Source organism: Gopherus evgoodei, chromosome 4 (assembly GCF_007399415.2).
Source record: "Gopherus evgoodei ecotype Sinaloan lineage chromosome 4, rGopEvg1_v1.p, whole genome shotgun sequence".
Classification (NCBI taxonomy): domain Eukaryota; kingdom Metazoa; phylum Chordata; order Testudines; family Testudinidae; genus Gopherus; species Gopherus evgoodei.
Window position 1 is genome coordinate 35,844,136 of NC_044325.1, and position 25,622 is coordinate 35,869,757.

Here is a 25,622-nt window from a genome sequence, read left to right on the forward strand (position 1 = left end):
CCCTTGAGACCTTTTCTTCTGAAGATTAATTTATAGCTTCTCTGATATTTATAGAATCATAGAAATGTAGGACTGGAAGGAACCTTGACAGGTTATCTAGTCCTGCACCAAGTTCCGACCAAATATACCTAAACCATCCTTGACAAGTGTTTGTCTAACCTGTTCTTTAAAACCTCCAATGACAGGAATTCCACAGCCTCCTTTGGAAGCCTGTTCAGAGCTTAACTATCTTGATAGTTAGTTTTTCCTAATATCTAACCTAAATCTTCCTTGCTGCAGATTAAGCCAATTACTTCTTGTCCTACCTTCAGTGCACAAAAGAACAATTGAGCCCTGTCCTCTGTATAACAGTCCTTAACAAACATGTTTGAAGACTTTTATCAGAGCCCCTCCCAGTCTCCTTTTCTCAAGACTAAACATGGCAGTTTTCAGAACCTTCCCTCGTAGGTCAGATTTTCTAAGCCCTTTATCATTTTTGTTGTTCTCTTCTAGACTCTCAGATTTGTTCATATCTTCCCTAAGGTGTGGTGCCCAGAACTGGACATGCTGCTCCAACTGAGGCCTCACCAGTACCTAGTAGAGCAGACCGTTACCTCCATATTTTATATCTGAAACTCCTGTAATTACACTCGAGAATGGTTTTTTGCATCTGCATCACATTGTTGACTCCTATTCAATTTGTGATCAACTATCAGCCTCAGATCCTTTTCAGCAATACTACCGCATAGGCAATTATTCGCCATTTTGTAGTTGTGGATTTGATTTTTCGTTTCTAGATGAAGTGATATAAACTTGTCTTTATTGGATTTCATCTTGTTGAGTTCAGACCAGTTCTCTGATTTGTCAAGGTCATTTTGAATTCTAATCCTGTCCTCCAAAGTGCTAGCAATCCCTCACATCTTCAGATTTCTTAGCATATTCTCCACTCCATTCTCCAAATCATTTGTGAAAATATTGAATAGTATTGGACATGGAACAGACCGCTGCTGGAACACACTAAATACATCTGCCCAGTTTGATAGTGAACCACTGGCAACTTTTTTGCGTATGGTCTTTCAAGCAGTGTAGCACCTACCCTATAGTAATTTAATCTAGACCACATTTCCCTAGTTTTCTCATGAGACTGTCACTTGGGACTATTTTAAAAGCTTTACTAAAACCAAGATACGTCACATCTACAGCATCCCCCTATCCATTAGGCCAGTAACCCAGACAGACAGAGAAGGAAATTAGGTTTGTCTGGCACGATTTGTTGTTGACAAATATATGTTGGCTGTTATCTAGGTGCTTACAAATTGTTGATTTAAGTTTATTCCAGTAAAGTATTTTTCCAGGTGTCAAAGTTAGGAGATGGTCTATAATTCTCTAGGTGTCCTCTTTGTTCTCCTTTTTAAAGATAGGTACTATGTTTGCCCTTCTCCAGCCTTCTGGGAGCTTTCCAGTCCTCCATAAGTTCTCAGAGATAATCACTACCAGTTCTGAGATTGCTTCAGCTGGTTCCTTACCAGGCCCTGCTGTATCTTATCTAAATATTCTTTGACCTGTGCTTTCCTTATTTTGGCTTGTGTTCCTTCCCCCTTGTTGTTAATTATTAATTGTGTGATGTCTCTGATCACAACCTACCTTTTTAGTGAAGATAGAAGCAAAATACATTAAACACCTAGGTCTTCTTGATGTCTTCTGTATTTAGCCCACTTTGTCTCCTGTTCAACAGCTGGGGCCAGATATTGAGGCAGGTTCTCTGTCTCTGTGTGATCCCTTTGGGCTGACTGGGTGACCAAAAGAGAACCAAAACCTCCCTTAAGTCCCTGCTGTGAATACTCCCAGCATGGGGAAGTCTCCAGCAGGTGCAGAGCATGCAGAACTGGCTTCTAGGCCTTCCCACGTCTCCCAGCACAGGGATCATTTTAGGGTGTGGGGGGGGAGGTGTCCAGTGTGTTCCAACAGTCCCTGTCTTACGTACAGTCTCTGTGGGACCATCCCCAGCGGAGCAAGTCAGAACAGTCGTTAGTCTGTTCTAATCTGCACCAGAACTGGGGCTGCGATAGAGAATCCAGGAGCAGTAATCATCTCCCTGACAGCTATCTTCCTCCCTACCTCCCATTCTTCCGCACCCAGTGGAAGTTGTGTTGGTTTGGATGTTGACAGCCAGCATCCTCAGTAAAAGAAGCCTTAAACCAGGACCAGGCCTGCTTGAATTCTGGGGAGGGGAGGGGAGATCCAAGGGCCAGAATACAACTGGGTGCAGGGACAAAAAATGAAAAGAGAGGAACAGGATGGAGTTCCTAAAGTATTAAGATCAAAAGGATTAGTGATTGAACTGTGTCACATGACCAGTCAGAAGAAGAACACAGACTAAGTAGGATATCTTAGGAGAAAAAGGACAGAAAGGAAGTCTCACCATCACAGAATACCCCGCCCGCCTGGTGTGATATGGCATTTCAGCAACTCTGCCTTGCTCTCCTCACTATGTCACTGATCTGGTACGATGGTTAGAGCCCTGAAAATCTGCAATAACAGCTTCATATCCCCAGATATCTGCATCCATGGATATGGATCTTTGTTTACCATCTCTGGATTACGGATCGGATGCAGATCCAAATTTTTATCCATGCTGTGCTCTATATTATGCAGGGGGTCTCAATCAGCAGGGTTCTGATTTCAGGGGATCTGCCTGTAGGGCTGAAGCCCAGAGCCCCGTAGGGCCTTGACCCCTGAAACCAGCTTGCAGCTTCAGAGCGGGCCACAGATGCCCAGTTGAGAAGCGCTGCTCTAGAGGGTGCTAGTGCAGATCCTTATATGAGGTGGAGTGCAGATCTCAGGTCAGATACAATTTAATTACCATGGATACGAATCCAAATTTTTGTATCCATGCAGGGCTCTAATGATGGTGACTTGGCCTTTATCCAGGTCTCCCTATAGTTCCACCCCTTCCAGGGAATCAAAGCCCCAAACAATAATGTCCAACAACATGGTGGTAATCAGCACAACATCTTCTGTCCTTCCTGAGCTCCTCTTCAGCCTTGCAGGGCTTCCCCCTGGAAACCCTCAGCAAAACTCAGAAACCAGACAAAAATACAAACTAGAGCAACTTCTGCCTGCCTAGGTTTCAGCTTTTAGAGCATCCTAGGTTCTCCCAGTTCTCCTCTCTCCTACAGAGCACCACCCACAGGGCTGTCTCTCTGGAATCTTGCCCCTTTTTCAAGCCCCCTCCCCCTGTGCCAGCGTTCACTCCACTCTTGTAGCTTCCCACAATTCTCCCTCCACTGAGCATCTGTCTGACCCTTCACACAGGGCAGGAACTCCAGTTTTCTACTCTCCTGGGTCTCCTTCACCCAGCTGAGTTCCTCAGTGAGCCTGATACACCCTCCAGGTATAACAGGTTGGTGCTAATTCAAGCTCTGAGGCATGTGTACACTACAAAATTAAGTCAAGCTAATTTACTTTGGCATATAACCACTGCAGAAATTACATTTTTGTGTGTGTCTGCACTTTGTTCTTTGTGTCAGCGGTGCATGTCTTCATCAGGAATGCTTGTGTCGATTGTACTGTCAGTGTGGTGCATTGTGGCAAGGCTCCTGACTGCCAGTAACCATCGACATAAGCAACGCAGTGTCAGCATAGGTCAACGCAGTGTCAAACTACATCGACACATTGACTCTATGTTGCTCGCGGAGGTGGAGTTTAAATTGGCTTAGGCAGGCAGTTATTTTGACGGGAGTGAAATTTAAGTGTAGACACTTACAATTAGGTCAACAAATAAGATGCCTTGTGTTGACCTAACTCTGAGGTATACACCAGGCCTCTATCTCTATTTCGCAAACTTTACTGACTATTGTACAGTGTCATCCACTACTTTCAAATAATAGAGTTCATTATGACGAGCTATGCTGTACAGAGAGCGCATCCTTCACATTGAACTAAATCCTTTCATCATCACAAGTGCTTGAATTCTACCTGTTCTTTCATTTCCTTAGCTGACTTTGGAGACTACGATCAGTATGAATCTCAGGAATTTCTACAAAGATTTGCCTTGTTTCCTGTGGTAAGTACTTTCTTCAGCTGCTTTTCTGACATTATTGAAAGAAAACAAACAGTTTGAAGACCCCTTATGAAGTGAGCAAACACTGAATTGACAAATAGCAGTGCTTGATCAGAGAGAGATTTCAACAAAGGGATACATGCTTATATAAAGGCTAAGAACCACTGCTTCTCTCTGTTGTTTACTGCTCCCAAACCAATCAAAGCACAAATGATTGAAGCTCTGCAGGTAGATCTAATTAAAGTTTTTATCAGGTAATTGAATGACATATAATGCTTTGAATTGCACAATACATCCCAGTTTTCCAGGACATTGCAATGTTTTAAGATGTTTGTATCTAATAGTGAAGATACATGGGGGGGGGGGGGAAACAGTGTGTTGTGTTAGGTTTTTGCAGTCTGTTCATAGCCTACTAACCACAGGCTCAGTTGGAAGTCAGGTTCCTACTGAATGAGGAACTAATTTTTTATTCTTTAGAATTCCTTCTAGCTCTTTAACTAAATTTGCTTTATGTTAAGGGTTGGTTACAAGAGGAAAAAGTCCTAGAGGAAGCAACACAGAAAGTGGCCTTGCTGCATCAAAAGTACAGGTAAGATTTCATAAATGCAGAAATTGTGGAGCAGTCATTTGAGATCCATGGGCTTGTCTGTACTACAAAATTAAGTCGACTTAAGTTAGGTTGACCTACAGCCATTGCAGTAATTTAAATCGATTCTGTGTGTCCATACAGTATGCACCTTCTGTCAGTGGTGTGCATCCTCACCGGGAGCACTTGCACTAACTCAAGTGGGGCATTGTTGGGCACTGACAGCTGGAGCCCCACCGTCCCTGGGCTGACAGCTGGAGCACTGTATTTTGTCCAGTTCTTGATGACACATTTCAGGAAATATGTGGACAAATTGGAGAAAGTCCGGAGAAGAGCAACAAAAGTGATTTAAAGGTCTAGAAAACATGACCTGTGAGGGAAGGTTGAAAAAATTGTGTTTTTGTGTAGTCTGGAGAAGAGAAGACTGATGGAGGGACATGATAATAGTTTTCAAGTACATAAAAGGTTGTTAAAAGGAGGAGAGAGAAAATCGTTCTCATTAACCACTGAGGATAGGAAAAGACGAAAGGCTTAAATTGCAGCAAGGGCAAGTCCAAATTAGATTGGACATTAAGAAAAATTTCATAACTGTCAGGGTAGTTAAGCACTGGAATAAATTGCCTAGGAAGATTGTGGAATCTCTGTCATGGGAGATTTTTAAGTGAGGGTTAGACAAACACCTGTCAGGGATGGTCTGGATAATATTTAATCCTGCCTGAGTGTAGGGGACTGGACTAGAACACCTCTCGAAGTCCCTTCTAGTTCTATGATTCTATGGTATAGGTGATGTTGTAGATTTAGGTAGTGCGATATAGAGCTTCTCACCCATGTGTTGCTGGTTCAAGTCATCCTGGCTCAATAGTGACTGAAAGTTATCGTATGATGCTGTCTCACTCCTATATAGAGTACAGGTCTCCAAATCTCTAAAACTATAAGTGCCACTAACTGGGAATGAATAATTAGGAACAGCTACTGCTCTCCTGCCAGAGGTTTTCTCTCCCAGTCAGAGTTGAGCAGAGCTGGGGACGAGTAATGTGGGGAAAATTGCATTTCTCCTATCTGTGCCGTGAATTTCAAGCTTCTGTGGATATTTGCATCCAGGGTAAAGCCAGGACATTTGAAATAGTAAATGCATATCGTAATAATGCTGCTTATCGGGGCAAAAGTAAATATTGTGGCTTCGTTGTTATAATGTTTATAAAGTCCTTTAACTTAATCTCTTGCTTTAGTGTAATGGAAATTGTGACCACAATTATTGTTGTTTAAGAACTAACAGTATGCTCAGAGCTGTACCAATCTAAAGGTAACCTCCCTTTCAAGGTATTTACAGTCGAAGTCACAGAGATAAGACACGGTGCACTGGGAGACCCAGAGGAGGGTATTGGATGAGATTCCTTTTTTGTTTTTCCTTATCTCACTTTTTTTTTTCCCCTCTATTTAGTATGATGTTGGGCTTGAAGATGGAGTTTGATGTCGCTCAGTGTTGTGGGTTTGTTTTAAGCAGCATGGAAGCTGTGAGTTTTTAGGAAGAATTAGAATGAGGAGAGGGGTGAGGACTGACATATCGGGATTAGGGGCTTGTTCTGTGCATAATGTGCAGCATAGAAAGAGGAATGTAGATGGGAGTGGGAGAAGAAAGTGCAGGAGCTGAGGCTGATGTCACTGTAGGAGAAAAGAGGAATGAGAAGGAATGTAATAAATTAGTGTCTCTCTTTTTTGTACTGTACAGTGCTAAGCATTCTGTTTGTGCTAAAGAAATAAATAATCTGAGATGTAGGCTGAAGTGGTATTATGCAGGGCCCTGAATGGAAATACTAGACATTCAGTTTTGACATGGTGAGTGATGGGGAACCGGGAGGGATTTGAAGAAGGATGTGACATAGTCTCAATAGACACAGTAGATGAATTGACAAGAAGCGATATGGAAATCAGGGAAACTAGAGAGGCAGAGGTTACAGGAGTCCAAGTGGCAGGACCTGGACAAGTGTTTTAGCCACTTGGACAGATAAGCAGCAAGATTTCACGATAGCCTGGATATCTTACTAAGTGCTTTTTGAGCTTTGAGAGCATGCTTCAGAGTAATACAAGTAGGAGTCCCCCACTGGTACAATTTTAGAAGCTGATCCCTAGACTAAAAGTTACTGTTGTGTTTATTTGTAGAGGCCTTACACCTCCTGATGCAGAAACGTTATATATGCAAGAGGTAGAGAGAATGGAAGGCTATGGTGAAGAGAGCTACCCTGCAAAGGTAAGGATGGCTTTGACACTTGACGTGACTTAACAAGTGCAACCATCTTCATATCTTTCTTCCATTTTAAAGAAAAAACAAGAAAATCCAATGTATAAGAAACCCCTGGGCCCAATACCCTATCTCTTAGTCACCTGAGTTGTCCCAGTCACTTCACTGGGATTACTCTGGTGCATAAGGGCTGCTGTATCGAGTCCTGTGTTAGTGCTGCATGATGAGGAGAGGTCATGATCTCAAACTAAAGATTAAGATTTGCATTGCCTGTGTAAGAATCCTTCTGTGACCTCACTGAAGTGAATAGTTGCTGCTGCTGTAACTTTGGCTCATAAAGAGTTTCTTTCTTGTGATTTCTGTTTACTACTTCCAGGACAGCCAGGGAAGTGACCTATATTGGGGCATGCCTTGATGGTATCTTTGTGAAACACAAAATGGCCGGCCTCCTGTTATATTTCGGTGAGTAGTGTCCTCTGTCAGAATAATGCTGATGTACTTTGCAAATTAACATTTTATGTGCAGTCCCCAGTTGCTTTCTTGGAATCTTGGATGAATACAGATCTTACTCATTAGCAGAGTTCCAAACATGGGCCCAGTCTTGCAGTCCTTGTGCATGCATACTCTAGTCAATGGGAGTTTTACCTATATAACTGCTGCAGGATTAGTTCATTTAGATCTGTTATAGTGTGTGTTACCTACAGTTATGTATATTCCTCTGTGCAAATGCATGTGACGCTAAAGGCAGCAGCATTTTGCCAGATACAGACACATACCTTTACGATTGCACATCCCCAAGTAATTGATGTGCATGTGGTTTTTGTTTTTGTTTTCTTTTTTTTTGTATGTTGAGTGTGTGTGGTGTTCTATATATGGAACTATGAAGAGGAAAGTTGCATTACTATTCTGTTACTATTCTGAAGTGATAGATCATTTGCTGTTTGCAGTTAAGCTGTCACTGGTAGTGAAGCATGCAGTCTTCCTGGACATTCTCATAGTTAAATATTTTTAAAATGTTTTTCCATACTAGGCATGGCCTTGAGATCCATCTATCTAGGGCCCAATTCCAATAGCCCAGATTTCACCTTTGGATGCAAGCACATGGGTCCCACTGACTTCAATAAGAGCTGCATGTGTGCATCCATGGACAGAATTTGGCCTACCAATTGAATGTCATGTAGCGACACATGTGGAAGGTTACTTTCAAAGACACTGGTGACTTATAGTTACCATTGTGGCCAGGTGGACATTGTTCTCAGTGGATTTTATCTGATCAAATCGAGTTTGTGACTGAGTGAGGACCAAATTTTGGAACCTCTCTGCAACCCCAGAGTAAGTGGGCCATGCACAGTGAATCTCTACGGGCGCCAAAGTCTGCTCACCCTTGCCTGTCTTCTCATTCATTTTAACCAGGTCTTTATGGCCCTGAGCATTCTTGGTTACTGACATAACTTTTCTTTTACAATGAGTGATTAACTTTCAAGCCCTCAGTACATGCTAATGGCTAGTTTCTTGTGTTAAATGCATTAAAAAAAAGTTTAATAAGATGAAAGACATCAAAGTTGAGCAGGAATAGTACAGCATTATCCATTATAAATAATACCACCCACACTTTATACATCCTCTAAAGAACTACAGTTACATCCCCATTTTCCTTTTAACAATAATTTAATGGGTGTGAAGTTATCGTCTGCTTGTTTAATCACTATTGTAGAGTTTTGTACACATGACTCAGTTGCGGGGTGGGCGAGAGGGGGAGTTGTTGCTCAGTTAATCCTCATCTCCCCCTCCCCCAAGATAGGTTTTGTTTTTCATTTATACTTTCTGTATGCTGAAAATCCAGAGCTTACTTGTCACGTCTTCTCTGTACATCCTTAGGTGGCATGACATTGCCAATATGTCCCACAACAAGTCCTTTTTTGCATTAGAACTGGCAAATAAAGAAGAGACAATCCAGTTCCAAACTGTAAGTGAGTGAGTTTTTATTTCTCTCTGTCTAAAGCTATACAAGTAAACCACAAAATAAGACAATCCCTCAAACTATTTTTGTCCAAAATGTTTTTTTTTTCCAAGGTAGTTATGTGGAGGTTTTTTAGTTGCTGTTACAATTTTTAAAAAGTTCTAATTATAAGGGTGGCACAAATATAACATTTTAAATTCAAAAGCTGCTTCAGCAGTTGTTGTTATACAAAAGTAAAAGGCATTAAGAAATCTTATCTTTCGTAAGTACACCAGAAGTGCTGAGCACTCTGGTCTAAACAGCAAAGCATTTAAGCGTGTGTTTTTAAATAAGACTTTGAAGTCAATGGGACTATTGACATGCTTAAAGATAAGTACATGTTTAAGAGCTTTTGCTGGGTTAGGGCCAGAGTGCTCAGTGCCTTGCAGAATTGAGCCTTTAAAGCATTTGTCTATTCCCTCTTCAAGGATATAATTTTTGTAATAAAGTGTGATATGCACAGTATATGATTCAGTATTCTGAGTCAAGATTGTCTTCAGCAGAAGGCAGCTATTTTCAGCTTCTTTTAATCTAGTGGAGTATTCATGCTTGAGCAGCTGCATTAGTCCTGCAAATAACATGGTTCCTAAGAAACTTTGATATAGAAACTGCTACATCAAAATGAAATGGGTCAAATCTTGTTCCAAGGTAAGTCAGTGGTAAAACTTTCACTGACTTCCATGGGACCAAGAGTTGGACCTGTATATTTTAGCCTGTATTTTGTCGTATATCTATATATTTTGTTTGACAGGAGGACATGGAAACAGCAAAATATGTATGGAGGATGTGTGTGGCCAGACACAAATTTTACAGACTAAATAAATGTAGCCTGTAAGTAGAATAGTTTTTTTTGGGGGAGGAGGTCTCTGTTCCCATAATAAACTTAAATGCTACATAACATCTGTAATTTATTACTTGTTTTGAATATACTAAGTAGTGACCTTGTTTACTCCTGATGCTTTCAACCATGTATTTATATCCAATTTGGAAAGGATTTGTCTTTAAATGGTTGCAGCCTTATAATAGAGGATGATATTTTTATAACCTGGAGTCACAGCTGAGAACCAGGGGCGGTTCTGTGTTTTTTGCTGCCCCAAGCACGGCAGTCAGGTGGCCTTCCGTGGCACACCTGCGGGTGGTCCACCGGTGACACGGATTGGCGGCGTTTCTGTGGGTGATCTGCTGGTCCCGTGCCTTTTGGCGTAGCCACTGCCGAATTGCAGCTGAAACCGCGGGACCGGGTGGACCTCCTGCAGGCATGTTACCAAAGGCTGCCTGACTGCCGCCCTCACGGCAACCGGCATGCCGCCCCTGCAGTTTGTCGCCCCAGGCACACTTGCTGTGCTGGTGCCTGGGGCCATCCCTGCTGAGAACATAATCCTCTTCTAATAACTTGATCTCAATGCTGTAAATGCATCTACTTGCACCATTAATGTCAAGGTGTTTGTTTGTGAAATACTGAAATCTATGGGACTGTGAATGTGCTTTTGACTGAACTTGTAATAGGACACTGAAGTTATTTTAAAGGTGCAGGGGAGTGAATGTAGTGTTCTTGGAAGATGCTGGATTGGCAGTCTCACAGTATGCGGCCCTTTTGATATCCACAGAATCCTCATAGCTCAGTAAGCACCAGAGCAGAACAAATTAAATACAAGTGAGAAGATTAAATTTAATGGGCCAGTCTCCACACTGCAAATCAAGGCCCTGATTGATTTTTCACCTTTTTTACTTCAGTCAAGTTATTCTTGATTTACATTAGTGTGAGACAGAGAATCAGACCCAGTGAGTCAGAATAAGCATGATTTCCATTTAATTTAATTTATTTCACATAGTCCAGCAATAAATGACTTGTTGAGATCTGATTCAGAGCTCATTGAAGTTGAAGGAAAGATGGTGGGAAATATCCACATCACAAAAATCACCACAACAGGCACTAATATTAATTACACCCTGTTGACACTCTCAAAAATAGTTGAAGGATTAACTTGGAATAGAGACCAAACTGGCCTCTCATCCCTCCTGGTGGCTGCCTTCTGGTCGGGGATGAAGCATATTGGTGGAGGTGGTGTATATGTCAGAAGCATGTGTAGCTGCTGTTTGTACTATATTGGTTTTCTGGTTACATTATGGACGTCAGTCTCTGGGCTGTCAATTCTGTACTCTTTACAATAGCTCAATTAAAAAAACAAAACAAACGAACGCCCACAACCGGTAGTTCTTAATCTTTCCTTACTGAGATCCCACTGTCAATGAGCTGGGAAATCTTCCTGTTTAGCAAAAGGGAGGGGCAAAGTAGTGCTGACACCTAGGCTAAGAACCTCTGTCCCAGACTTATCTAAGTTCAGTTAAAATGTCTTCTCGACTGGTAACACATGCCTTTCTTTTCAATGTGCTAGTTGACTGTCTCCATTTTGTCTGCACGTACCTTGTCTTTAGAGACTCCCCAGACTCTCCGCCTGTGGAAGGCTCTCAGAAACCTTTCCTCATTCTTTCCTTTCCACGCTTTCCAATTCTTTCTCGTCCTTCTCTTCCCAAAGGGTGAGCTAGAGAATAATCTCTTTCTTTCTTTCTGAAATTTTGCATGTCTTGTATTTGTATTGCTCTGGTGTCTTCTGGGTCCTTGCCTTACTGCACACTGACGGGTACGGAAACAGTATAGAGTGGGGAAAATGGGCATTGCTGACCAGTCCAACATGCAGTGATTTGCAAACTACAATTCATTGTTTATGATAGCTACAATGTTTGCTGTATCTAAAATTTGGATTGGCTGGGGACCCAGAATGAGCATTTGGCTATTGTTTATTTCTTCTTATAGCCTAGTAAGTATTGAGGACTCTTTACAGACGATTATAAAGACAGACATCCAGGCCAGGGAGCCTACAGGTTACCACTTGGGTGAGAGTCTATCAGGGGTTGAAATTTGGTGTGAGAGCATGGAAATCCCACCTTTTCCCAGCCCACTGCATATGTGAAATTCAGGTCCTCCATTTCACTCGCTGCTGGGGAAGCCTTGTGTGCCAGAGCAATCTGAATCCTTCTCCTGCTAGGGTGCTGTGTATAGGGAGAGAAGGCAGTGAGATAAACAAGGTGTTTGCCTTTCTCCTTCCCCATCCTATTTATGTGTTTTTCTCATTCTAGCAACAGCGGTGATTTGTGCACATGCTGCACATAGCTCTTCCCTTTGGGACTGGTGGGAGGACTGTGCAACATAGGGCCTGATTCTGTGAAGTGCTGAGTGCTATGCGGTGGTGAGCACTTTACAGGATCAGGTCTAAGTTGACAATGTTGTAAAACTTCTGTTCATCATATGACTTGCTTTGTAGACAAACCCAGGCTGTTACAGTGAATCCAGTTAGAAGGAGGTCCTCTTCCAGGATGTCTCTGGTAAGGTTTTCAAATAGCTTCACATTTGAGCCACTTCTTGTTTCTTGTATCAGAGGGGTAGCCGTGTTAGTCTGGATCTGTAAAAGCAGCAAAGAATCCTGTGGCACCTTATAGACTAACAGACGTTTTGGAGCATGAACTTTCGTGGGTGAATACATGACATGCATCTGAAGAAGTGGGTATTCACCCACGAAAGCTCATGCTCCAAAACGTCTGTTAGTCTATAAGGTGCCACAGGATTCTTTGCTGCTTCTTGTTTCTTGTTTTTTGCTAACTAGAATGAGGATGCCCCATGAGGGGAGAAATGGTGTGACTACATTCATAGTTGGTAAGGTTAGAGAAGGATACTTTTCTTAGGAATATGCCAAACTTCTGAGATTTGAACTTTTTATAGTTTTCCATTAGACTTGAGTCAAATATTTATTTCTTTAATGAAATAAGCTGAAATGATGAAAAATAAGGTGGGATCAATAAATTAAGAAATAAGAAACACATTGGCTTTTCAGAAAACCAGGATGTAACTTCTTAATAACTGATCTAAAAATATTTTGTTAGGTATTTTAGATACATCGGCTTTCAATTTAAGATTCCCCTACATCTAGAGAAAATCCTAGATGTCTGTTTGTAGGCACTACATTGGTTGGCTTTTACTCTTCACGTGCCCTGAAAACTGATACTTTGTGTTACACTGACTGACTAAATTTTCTTTTAGGATAGCCCCTTGTACAATCTTCTTCAAGACTCTCTTTAATAGTCATGCAGTATTTAACTACTTTTAAAATTATCTTTCTTAGCCCAAGCCACAGCCTTACATGATGCAACCACCACCTCCTCTACATTACAATGGACACTACACGGAACCATATACATCGTCCCAAGGTAAATTATGATGTGGTCACAATGTTTAACTCTCAAGTAAATTCTGAATACAGTGGGAACCAGTAAACACTCAGACCACTTGATATCACATTTTACCACATTACATCACATTATATTTCAACTCACTTTAAGGCCCCATGGCACTGCTGGAGCTGGGCAAAGAGGCCATAGTGTGAATTTGAGTCAAGACCACATTATTTCTCTTGCCGCAGTACTTGTTTCTATTCTAAGTATCGTGAGAGAAGAGTGTGGCAGGGAGCTAGGATGGCGAACACTGAGTTATTGACCATGCACATTGTAATTACAGACCAATCCCTCTTGAATGGGCTTAAATTGGCTATGGTTACTATGGCTATATATACACCTCAGAAGGTAAGTTAATGAGCAGGCCTCAGGAGCTCCTTCATATCCCTCTAGACCTTTAAGAATATAAGAGCTCCATAAATGATCAATGGACTTTGTACTCTCTTTCCCCTGACTGCTCCAAGGACCCTACCCTCCGCCCCTGGACAGCAATAGAGTGAGTGGGACTTCTTAGGACCATGTGGAACAGGTACTCAAGGAAGAAAGGGACCTCCTGTCTATAGTAGTAGGTATAGAAATCGTTGGGATAGGCTGGGGGTGCAAACTTTTAGAGAGCTCAGGGGATTGTAACTGGGTTGATAAGTATCAGAGGGGTAGCTGTGTTAGTCTGGATCTGTAAAAGCAGCAAAGTATCCTGTGGCACCTTATAGACTAACAGACGTTTTGGAGCATGAGCTTTCGTGGGTGAATATCCACTTCCTCAGATAAATATGAGGAAGTGGGTATTCACCCACAAAAGCTCATGCTCCAAAACGTCTGTTAGTCTATAAGGTGCCACAGGACTCTTTGCTTGGGTTGATAAGGAATTTTTAAACACTGGTTTTCTAAAAGTAAAATAGTTAAATTATTCAGAGCTCTCGAGTGGTGCATGTAGCTAGTCTATGTAATATGCAATGGGTTTAGGGTGACCAGACAGCAAGTGTGAAAAGTCGGGACGGGCGGTGGTGAGTAATAGGAGCCTATATAAGAGAGAGGACCCAAAATCGGGACTGTCCCTATAAATCGGGACATCTGGTCACCCTAAATGGATTTACCAGTACCCTCATTTTCCTTCTCCTTATTGTCCTCATTTAGTGTTTAATTAGACTAAGTTCTCGGAGGCAAGGACTGTGTTTAATTATCCACTACAGTCAGGCCTTTGAGTGTTATGGTAGTACAAATATAAATAATATTGGTAATACTGAGTCACTGACAGCTTTGGGAACTAATACCTGTAATCTCCATAGCAGAACACAGTTGAATTGTTTCCATACCACAGTAGGGGTACAGTAAAGAGTCAAGTTTGTAATAAAATCCTGCTATTGAACGCTTATTCTCATGAACAAAGACTCAAAGCAATTGTCAGCAAAGATGCACAACAGTTTTTGTTTGTGCTGCATGCACAAAAGTGCCCAAAGCACTGACTTCTGTTTTGCATTTTGGCATCAGAGCAGAAGCTCCGCTGCTTTATGAATATTAAATAAAAAACAATACATAATTTACTTTAATATGTATAGTGAAATCTGTAATAAGGACCAGCTGTAGTAAGCAGCAACATCCTACCATATTTTAAAATATCCCAAAGTCTCCAGAAAACTTTGGTTTGACTAAGATCTACCTTTGGTTGCTGAGATGGCCACGTAAGGCAGATTTCTTAGACTGTCTACACAGAGCTAGTATGCTTATGTGTCTCTGCTGGAGGGGTGATTCCCAGCTCAGAGAGATGTACACACTCTAGCGCTGCTTGAAAAGTAGCAGTGCAGCTGTGTGGCTTAGGCTAGTCACTTGAGAACAACTGTATTCGAGGTCCTTGGAATGTACTTGGGGCAGCTAGCCTGAGCCACCGCCCATGCTATCCCCATCATGCTGTATTTTTAGCATGCTATTTCAACCAGATCTAGCAAGTGTATGTTTTTCTGAACTCGAAATTACATCTCCCAGCTGATTATAGACACATCATTAGTATTGATTATTCATTTATATAGTGAGCCTGATTCTTCTGTCACTAAGGCCTTGTCTCCATAGGCAAGTTGAACTGGTTTAACTTGTTTTTTGAACTGATATAGTTGAACCAATACAAACTCCCTTGTGGACACACTTTTTTTTTTTTTTTTTTTTTTTTTTTTTAAATTTCAGTTTGAGTGTCCTATTTGATTTAATTTAAATCTATTCCCAGTCGAATTAAGCTAAACTGAAAAAAAGACGCTCTTTGAAATAAGTGTCTCTACACAGGAATTTGTACTCGTTTAACTAGATCAGTTTGAATTCACACCTTAGGTTATTCTAGTGCAGCTTCACCATGTAGACAAGATCTTGCACTGGCGTACCTCAAGAGTAACTCTGTATAATTCACTGGCATAAAACGGTAAATAAGATAGATAAAGAAATAAGATCAGAAGCTGGACCAAAAACTTTTATTTTTACCCTTTTCCTCAATCGCTTCCACTCACCTAATTCTCAGTAGCTGCAGTCACTGCAGGACTTTGAGTGGCTTGGTGGATGAGGGAAAGTCCCCTCTGCAGCCACTGTTAATTAGTCCAGTTAGTTAGATGACTAGCACGGCTGCCCCTACAGGTATGGTGCACCTCTTCCCCAGAACTCAAGTGTGTAACTGTGTACTGTGCCTTGTCTCACCTGGCCTAGAGAGCTGAAAGCCTGATGTTGCTCCTGAACCTGTTACTGCTTAGTTGGTTGGATTCCTGCTTTTGAATGGTTCTTGTGAGTGAGGCTGACACGTTTTATTGATCAACCGTGCCTGAATTCTAACTGTGGCTGTTACGTCACAACCCCACTTGGTCAAAGCAAAAAAAGTTCTGAATGACTTCAAGATAGAAGGCAAATTTACATCTCTCATGTTTCAGTGCTGAGTCTTGATGACATACTTATTAACATGGTGTCTGAAAACAAATCACATCAGAATTAAATCAGTCTCCAGATTACAGGATCCGTTCTGTATGTCAGAAAATTGACGAGGTAGCAAGAGGTTAAAACAGAAATATTATCCCGAGATAACAATTGCATATTGCAGTGTGTTGGGAGCCTTGCAGCACTAAAAATGCAATCCTTGGAAGTAAAATGTTGCTTGGCAGCAATATATTGTTAAAGCCAAGATACGGTGGAAAAGGGCTGAGGTTTGATTAATTAATCATTGATTAACATGGCTAGTAGAGGAATTTCACTCATTTAATGTTTGGACATAATGGTTGTTAAACACTTCATTTTTTTCAGATAACCTTTTTGTGAGCAAGCAGAATGGATACTACTACCATTCTCAGACTAGCTTGGATAGAGCTCCACATGACTACAACGGCAGAATTCGCAATGGGAGTGTCTATAGTGCACACAGCACAAACTCTTTGAATAATCCACAGCACTACTTGCAGCCATCTCCCATGTCCTCTAACCCAAGCATTACTGGAAGCGATGTCCTGAGACCTGATTATGTTCCATCGCATCGACACAGTGCGCTAATACCACCTTCTTATCGGCCTACACCAGATTATGAAACTGTGATGAGACAGCTTAACAGAGGAATGATACACACAGATAGGCAGAGTCATTCTATGAGAAATCTTAACATCAGCAATTCATATGCCTACAGTAGGCCTGATGCTCTGGTCTATAGCCAACCTGAAATCCGAGAACATGCTCACTTCACCTCCCCCCAATCTAATCACTATCCTTTTAACCTGAGTTACAGTTTTCATAGCCAGTCTCCCTACCCATATCCTGCTGAACGGCGTCCAGTTGTTGGAGCAGTCAGTGTCCCTGAGCTAACAAATGTACAGCTTCAGGCTCAGGAGTATCCAGCACCAAACATCATGAAGACCCAGGTCTATCGACCTCCTCCCCCTTACCCATACCCAAGACCTGCAAACAGTACACCAGACCTTTCCCGACATCTTTACATTAGCAGCAGCAATCCAGATCTAATCACACGGCGAGTCCACCATTCTGTTCAGACGTTTCAGAAGATAGTGCCTGCTGTGCGACAAGGAAGTGAGTGAGCCCTTAAATCAGCACGGCATGCTCAGCTACAGAAAAGGAACAGTATTGAAATAGCTGGATTGCCCACAACTTTGAAGGCATAAGAATTAAAGAACGGACCATGTCAGCCTCTGCTGCAGATGTGGCCCTTCCAAGGGTCATGTTGGCAGGGTCACAGCCCAGCGTTTTCATGGAGAGAACAAAGCAAGAAGAAAATAAGGAGCAAGAAGACAGTTTGAACTGTGATCATAAGAAGTCTCTTTCAGATGCCACTATGCTGATTCACAGCAGCGAGGAAGAGGAAGAATTTGAAGAAGAAAACAAAGCTAGTACAACTCTGACTCCTCTCTCTGATGATCAAACCCAGCTTTCTGCTGTTATGGGTGGTTATCCTCATGAATCCTTACTAAGTTATCCTTACAGTTCTGTTGCTTCATCTCCTGGCCCTTTGCATATCCTTGAGCCTAAGTTACATATTTCGGAGACGGAAAAGAGGATAAAAGATGTGAGCCCAGTACACTTAATGGCTGAAACTCAGGTGCAGAGAAGAGGTGAAGGATTGCTAACTCCATCTATGTCAGAATCTGATCTTACGACTTCGGGAAGGTACAGAGTGAGAAAGGATTCTCTGAAAAAGAGACCTGTCTCTGATCTTCTGTCAGGGAAGAATAATATAGTGGAAGGTCTTCCCCCTTTAGGAGTAAGTGGACATTATTTCTCTCTTCTCATGGATCCTTGTGATAGATCTGATACCATTCATCAAGTGTTTTTAAAAAAGCTTTTTCAATATCTCTGAAGCATAGCAATTAAATGCAGTAACCTTCTTCCCCATTGCGTGCTCTCTCGCTCTGTTTCCTGCTTTCTCTCCTTATTTGTCTGTCCTTTCCCTATTTTGTATTTTTTTTCCCTCAATCTGTTCAGCCAGTCTTTCTGCCCCACCCCCTATTCATCTGTAGCTAGCGGAGACTGGCTCTGAGACCTCCTCAGCCTCATATAACCCATGGATGAGTCATCCAGGGTGGCTTTTAACAGGCCACGTGGTTCCTAGAGCCCTCCTATTCACCAGGCAAGTGAAGCAGGAGCAGCTACATCCACTCCTCTGCCAGTTTTGTGACCGACATTAGACCATTCCTGTAATTTGAACATTGGACTTAACTGAATGTTCAGTGTGTCTTCTGACACACTTTCCGCTCCCTCTCCTCCTAATGTGATGTCACTAAGCTCCTCCCTCCTTTGTATTCACTCCTTGGTTTTTCCCTTTTTTCCAGGTGCTCCCTTCCTGTCTCACCTTTTAACCATTCTTTCATCCCTAAAAACTCAGTCCCTCCTTGCCGTTCCCCTCCCTGCCACAAACACAAACTGACAGTCCTGCCCACAAAACCCCCTACAAGATGTGTGCAGAACCACACAATGTAATTCATGATCTTCTACATTGACCCCTCTTTGGTTTTAGTCTGTTTAGTTTGCAAGTTCTTAGGGCAGGGACTATAACTCCATGTGTTTGTACAGTGCCTAGCTCATTGTGGGTGCTACTATAACAAAATAATTGTTCATCCTTTTAGCCACTAACTTTTTTCTCTGTTTTCCCTACTTTTTAGTTTGCTTTTTTAAAAGTATTGTGCTACATTAACTTCTTCCCCAGGATCACTGCCAGCAGCTGCCAAGTAGCTCTTTACATAGGGAAGAGCAGCATATGGCATACTAGTTTTACTGTTTTAGCAGCTGCTACAACTGACTTTGCAGAAACAATACTGTAGGCTTAGTTTATTTATCTAGGCACTTATATAGCCCTCATCATTGTCCCTCCGAATCCAGCTTTCCAGCATGGAGCTGGATGCAGAAAGAGACCAACAGAAGTGCACAACCCTAGTCAATTTCCTTTAAGAACTTATAATTGTATATAATTTCTGTGTCTCTTCCCTCTCTGTAAAAGCAGCAAAGAATCCTGTGGCACCTTATAGACTAACAGACGTTTTGGACGATGAGCTTTCGTGGGTGAATACCCACTTCGTCAGATGCATTTGACGAAGTGGGTATCACCCACGAAAGCTCATGCTCCAAAACGTCTGTTAGTCTATAAGGTGCCACAGGATTCTTTGCTGCTTTTACTGATCCCTCTTTTTGTTACACTAACATCAAGTAAAACTAATGAGGTTCTTCTGTTGATAGGCTTATATTCAGAGGTAGCTTGAACTCTCACCTTGTGTCATGGGTCCAGATCCTCAAAGGTTTTTAGACACCTAACTCCTAATTATTGCAATGTGACCTTTAATATCTTTGAGGTTTTGGGTCTTTCTCTTTACATGGTATATGTTTTGAGACATTTATGAACCTACTCTGCTTTTTTCTTCTACTGTGTTTGTAATTAGTTTGCTTTCACTGAGAGAGAGAGAGAGAGAGAGAGAGAGAGACTCACTTTAGTTTTAAACTGAGATGTTCTTTACTCATTGGAAATGTTCAGTAGAATACTGTCTTATTCAGCAAGTAACATTGTTTAGTTATTTTAAAATACAGCTAGAAAAGGTGGGTGAGCTAACATCTTTTATTGGACCAACTTCTGTGAAGCTTGAAAGCTTGTGTCTTTCACCAACAGAAGTTGGTTCAGTAAAAGATATTACCTCACCCACTTCATCTCTTCTCTCATCTTAAGACCAACGCGACTACAACAACTCTGCAAACAATATAGATAGAACCTAATTCCTTTCAGTACTTAATACTGAGATATATATCCTGATAAGACTGATAGAGGCATTCTTTCCATGACGTCTTTTGCTCCCACTGTGGTCCTTTGTTATTGGGTTGCCATTCATTCATTCTTGCACATAGTCCGATTCTCTTAGCTTTGGCAATTAACAGGTTTTTGTTTCTGTTACTGCCCGTTAACTCTTGGATATTGATTTTTTTTTTCCACTCACACAAGTGCCCATGTATGTTGCAGTTTTTTTCACTGTGATAAATATATTTAGGTCTATTATTTTTGTTAGCAGCCAAACTTATAAACTGTAGGATTCAGACATTGGCTTTCTCTAGTATATAAGTGTTCAAAAGATCATGGTGGAATGGTTCTTAACACAAAAATCCCCCTGAATTTGTACTAATATTTTCCTCAAACGGTAAGTGATTACTGCAAAATTAAAGATTCAGGCCCTGATTTTCCAAAGGCCCTTAATCTCTGCCTCTAAGTATCGACCACATTTTTGCATCTGAAATATGTTGTAGGCCCATTTTTTTTACACCCAGCTGCAGTCTAATGTTTATGCATCTGAGTGCTATAAAATGTACCCATAAAATTGTTATCTGAGGCCACTTCTGAAACTGGGCCTATAAACTATATAGTGTGATGCACGTAATCATTTGATGTGTGTGATATCCCTTTAAGGTATTTTTTTCTGTCTTATTCATACTATTAGAGATTTTAATTCTGTTGAGGATGGTAAACTGCCCAGAATTTCCCCTTGACCTGTGACCTAGCCTTGGAGAGAACAATATTTGTCATTCTTGTGGCGTTCAGAAACTTGTATCTGGACTGAAGTCAGACTGGTGTCCTGTCCTAAGAAAGAATGTGACTTTACCAATGGAATCTCTTAGACAGTGGTTAGCAAAGAGAAACAGCTGTGCATTGTCTTCTGTTTGCAAAAAGGAGTCAGAGGAGTCCCCTTAAGCTGAACCCCTAGGAAGGCTATGTTGTAATCTGTTTTGTGGATATTACAATTTTAAAAAATTTTCTGCAGGGTATGAAAAAGAATAGAACTGATGCAAAAAAAATAGGGCCTCTGAAGCTAGCTGCCCTAAATGGACTAAGCTTGTCTCGAATGCCTTTGCCAGATGAGGGTAAAGAAGAGCCTACCAGAGCAACAAATGATGAACGGGTATGTTAAGTTTTCTTGAGTGTTTGGTTTCTCTTAGCCTGGCAATCTTAAAATGAACTGCATCATCATTGTGTTTTGTGCTAATTACTAGAACATCTCACCTCAAAATAATTCAGACATAGAAGGGTGGCAGCAAATCGGTGAGAGAGACTTGTAATTATGGGTTAGTTGTTGGTAAAAGTGCCTAATGAGGCTAAGGATGAAAGTAAGTGTGTGTGTGTTGTGTGTATGTGTATGTGTGTGTATATATATATATATATATATATATATATATATTATATATTATATATAGCCATGACTTTTTGTGTGACTTGCACTGTTGGTGCTTAACAATATAATAAAAAAATTAACAAGTATCCTAGTTAGAATTCACTCCAGGATTCAGGTCTTTGCAGGTCACATTGATATTTCTACTCAGGAAAAAACCTGGGGGAAAAAAAAGGATCTTAAATAATGCCCTGAATATCAACACATTTATACCATCTCAATCTGTGGGGGAGGTAGGCTCCAAAGTTGAGGGTCATCCAACTGAGAATGCCTTGATCCCAGCTTCTAGCTGTTTAAAGCTGGGATGTGCAGCATAAGCAAGAGCGCTCTGGCTAATCTAAGTGTCATGAGAGGATATGAGATGAAAATAGGCAGAACCCAAACTACATAGGGCTCTATAGAGCAATATTATCACCCTGAATTATACCCAGGAGCATAGAGGGAAGCCAGTGTAGTCCTTGGAGAAGTAGCGTAAAGTGCATCCTTCAGCCAACACTTAAGTGCCTGATTCAGTGAATAACACAGCATGCTCAACTTCATCTCCACTTTAACTCAATTCACTGAGAAGGTTATTGAGCACTTTGCAGGACTGAGCCCTCAATGAGAAACCACATTCTGCACCCAACTACAAAATTCCAAATGGCTTCCAAACAGTAATCCATGTCAAGCACATAACAGGAATTCATTCTGGGGATCTCAAAGGTTTGGATAACTGAGTAAGGTCCCCACACAGTGGAGAGAGGTGTTGTAATTTTCTGGACAGATGTAGCTAGAAAATGGCATTTTAGCCATAGGTGCACCACAGGAGTTTAGGAGATGCGGGGGACCTAAAATAACACCACATTGTCAATGAGTTAGCAAACCGACACAGCCATTAATGGCTGAGCTTCAGTGAGCACACTTAACCACACCCTAGTTTTTTCCAAGCACTTGGGGAAAACAGGGAATCTGCCTGATAAGATAGATGAAAAAGAGTCAGAGATGTGTGTCCTCTGCATCCACATCTCCACAGTGCCTTTCCCAGCAGCCCTGTATGCAGTGCATGTTAATAGTTATCATAACCTAGTCCCAGATTTGGACCTTAGCGTCCAAAATATGGGGGTTAGCATGAAACCTTCAAGCTTAGTTACCAGCTTGGACCTGGTAAGCTGCCACCACCCAAAAATTAGTGTTTTGGGGCACTCTGGTCCCCCAAAAAACCTTCCCTGGGGACCCCAAGACCCAAATCCCTTGAGTCTCACAACAAAGGGAAATAAACCTTTTCCCTTCCCCCCCTCCAGGTGTTCCTGGAGAGATACACAGAAGCAAACTCCGTGAATCTAAACAGAGGGAGTCCACCCTCTTTATTTCCAGTTTTGGAAAACAGAAGTACTTTCCTCTTTACCCAGAGGGAATGCAAAGTCAGGCTAGTAAATCTAACACACCCAGAGTTCCCCCTGACTTCTTCCTCCCACCAATTTCCTGGTGAGCTGCAGACTCAACTTCCTGAAGTTCCCCACTAAAGAAAAACTTCAGCAGGTCTTAAAAGAAAGCTTTATATAAAAAGAAAGGAAAATACATACAAATGGTCTCTCTGTATTAAGGTGACAAATACAGGGTCAATTGCTTAAAAGAAATATGAATAACAGCCTTATTCAAAAGAATACAATTCAAAGCACTCCAGCAACTATAGACATGTAAATAGAAAAGAACATAAAAATCCCTATCTGATCTTTGGTACTTACAACTGGGAAACAGAAGATTAGAAAGCGGAAACAGAAATCACTTTTCATCCGAGAGAGCATACAGGCAGAAGACCCAGAACAAAGACTCACACACAAAAACCCTCCACCCAGAGTTGAAAAAATTCTGTTTTCTGATTGGTTCTCTGGTCAGGTGCTTTAGATACTTATTTCCGGTGAAAGAGATGTTAACCCTTAGCTATCTGTTTATGACACGCCCCCCAAATTGCAGACAGTGGGGAAGCTTACTGGCGGCGATTTCCTTCTAGAACTTTAAATAAACAGATTAATACAACACATGCACCTTTACATATACCACTAAGTATATAACTAACAGACTTCTACAGTGTAAGAACACTTTTTAACAACTGGATTCTGGGAAACTCTCACGGGAGAGTGCATCAGCTACTTTGTTAGAAGCTCCTGAGATGTGCTGAATTTCAAAATCAAATCTTGGAGAGCTAAACTCAACGAGAAGTTTCTTGTTGTTCCCCTTGGCAGTATGAATTCACTTTAGTGCAGCATGGTCAGTTTGTAGCTGGAACCGCGTCCCAAACATATGGGCGTAGCTTTTCCAGGGCGTACACAATGGCATAGCATTCCTTTTCATTGACTGCCAGTGACTTTCCCTCTCAGACAGTTTCTTGCTGAGAAACACGACAGGATGGAAGTTGTGATCTGTTGCTTCCTGCATGAGCACTGCTCCTATACCACGCTCAGATGCATCCATGGTTAATAGGAATGGCTTGTCAAAGTCTGGGGCCCTGAGTACAGGGTCAGACATGAGCGTTGCCTTAAGCTGGGTAAAGGCCTTTTGACACTCATCAGTCCACTTAACTGCATTTGGCTGGGTCTTTTTGGTCAGGTCGGTCAGTGGGGCAGCGATTTGGCTGTAGTGTGGTACAATCGCCTGTAGTACCCGGCCAAGCCTAAGAAGGATTGGACCTGTTTTTTTGACCTTGGGACAGGCCACTTTTGGATAGCATCCACCTTGGCCTGTAGGGGATTTATGGTCCCTCGACCCACTGGTGCCCAGGTAAGTCACTCTGTTTTGGTCTATTTGACACTTTTTGGCCTTAACAGTTAGTCCAGCCTGCCTGATGCGCTCAAAGACCTTTTCCAGGTGTAGTAGGTGTTCGGGCCAGGAGTCTGAAAAAATGGCCACATCATCGAGGTAGGCAACTGCAAATTTTCCCAGTCAGCTAGTAGACCACCCTGGAAGGTGGCGGGTGCATTTCAAAGGCCGAAAGGAAGGACATTAAATTCATACACCCCCGCATGGGTGACGAATGCTGACCTCTCCTTGGCAGGTTCATCTAGTGGTACTTGCCAGTACCCCTTGGTTAAGTCTATTGTAGAGATGAACTGGGCCATCCCAACTTTTCCAATAGCTCATCGGTGCGGGGCATTGGATAGTTGTTCGGACAAGTTACTGCATTAGCTTACGGTAGTCCACGCAAAGCGTATTTCCCCATTTGGTTTTGGGTACCAGAACCACTGGAGATGCCCATGCACTGGTAGATAAGCGGATTATACCCATCTGTAGCATGTTCTGGATCTCCCGTTCTATAGCAGCTTGGGCATGAGGAGACACCGGTAGGGTGGGGTTTTAATGGGATGAGCATTACCTGTGTCAATGGAGTGATATGCCCGTCAGTCTGTCCTGGGGTGGCTGAGAACAATGGGGCGAAGCTAGCGCCCAGCTCCTTGATTTGTCGCCGCTGCAGACGTTCCAGGGTGGTTGAGAAGTTCACCTCCTTCCACGCCACCGTCTTTTTTTCCCGTCGTAGTAGACACCATCAGGCCACTCAGCATCATCTCCCTGGACTGTAAACTGACAAACCTGTAAGTTCTCTGGAATAGAAAGGCTTGAGAGAATTAACATGGTACACTCTGGGCTTTAGTGAGGAATTGGGAAATGTTATGAGGTAGTTCACAATTCCCAGGCGCTCTTGGACCGTGAATGGCCCTTCCCATGATGCTTCCATTTTATGGGCCTGTTGCGCCTTCAAGACCATAACCTGGTCTCCTACCTTGAAGGAACGTTCTCTGGCATGTCTGTCATACCAGGCCTTTTGCTCTTCCTGAGCATCCTTTAGGTTTTCCTCTGGCAAGGGCTAAAGAGTGTTGGAGGGTGCTTTGTAGGTTGCTTACAAAGTCCAGAATGTTAATTCCTGGAGAAGGCATAAACCCTTCCATTGCTGCTTCAACCAACTGTAATGGCCCCTTAATCTCGTGACCATACACAGTTCAAACGGTGAAACCCTAAACTGGGATGTGGTACAGCCCTGTAGGCAAACAGCAACTGCTGCAACACTAGGGTCCCAATTATTGGAGTATTTGTTGATGAATTTATGTATCCATGGCCCCAAAGTTCCATTAACCTTTCCACCAGGCCATTGGTTTGATGGTGGATACGGGGTGGCAACCAAGTGGTTCACCCCATGCGTTTCCCACAGTTTTTGCATGGTCCCTGCCAGGAAATTAGATCCTGAATCTGTAAGGATGTCGGAGGGCCAACCTACCCTGGCAAAAATGTCTGTTAGGGCCAGGCACACAGTGTTAGCCCTGGTGTTGCCTAGAGCT

At 42.1% G+C, this 25,622-nt stretch overlaps 1 protein-coding gene across 1 annotated transcript in view; it reads left to right on the forward strand.

The window, feature by feature from the left end:
• PTPN21 (protein tyrosine phosphatase non-receptor type 21) overlaps positions 1 to 25,622 on the forward strand; it is a 69,500-nt gene that overhangs the window by 31,381 nt on the left and 12,497 nt on the right. Inside the window, 13 exon segments of the mRNA XM_030558968.1 lie at positions 3,978 to 4,045; positions 4,561 to 4,631; positions 6,789 to 6,876; positions 7,244 to 7,263; positions 7,265 to 7,299; positions 7,302 to 7,329; positions 8,746 to 8,833; positions 9,618 to 9,697; positions 12,190 to 12,250; positions 13,045 to 13,129; positions 16,421 to 17,260; positions 17,263 to 17,879; positions 20,911 to 21,048. Coding sequence (XP_030414828.1) covers positions 3,978 to 4,045; positions 4,561 to 4,631; positions 6,789 to 6,876; positions 7,244 to 7,263; positions 7,265 to 7,299; positions 7,302 to 7,329; positions 8,746 to 8,833; positions 9,618 to 9,697; positions 12,190 to 12,250; positions 13,045 to 13,129; positions 16,421 to 17,260; positions 17,263 to 17,879; positions 20,911 to 21,048 — 2,219 coding nt within the window.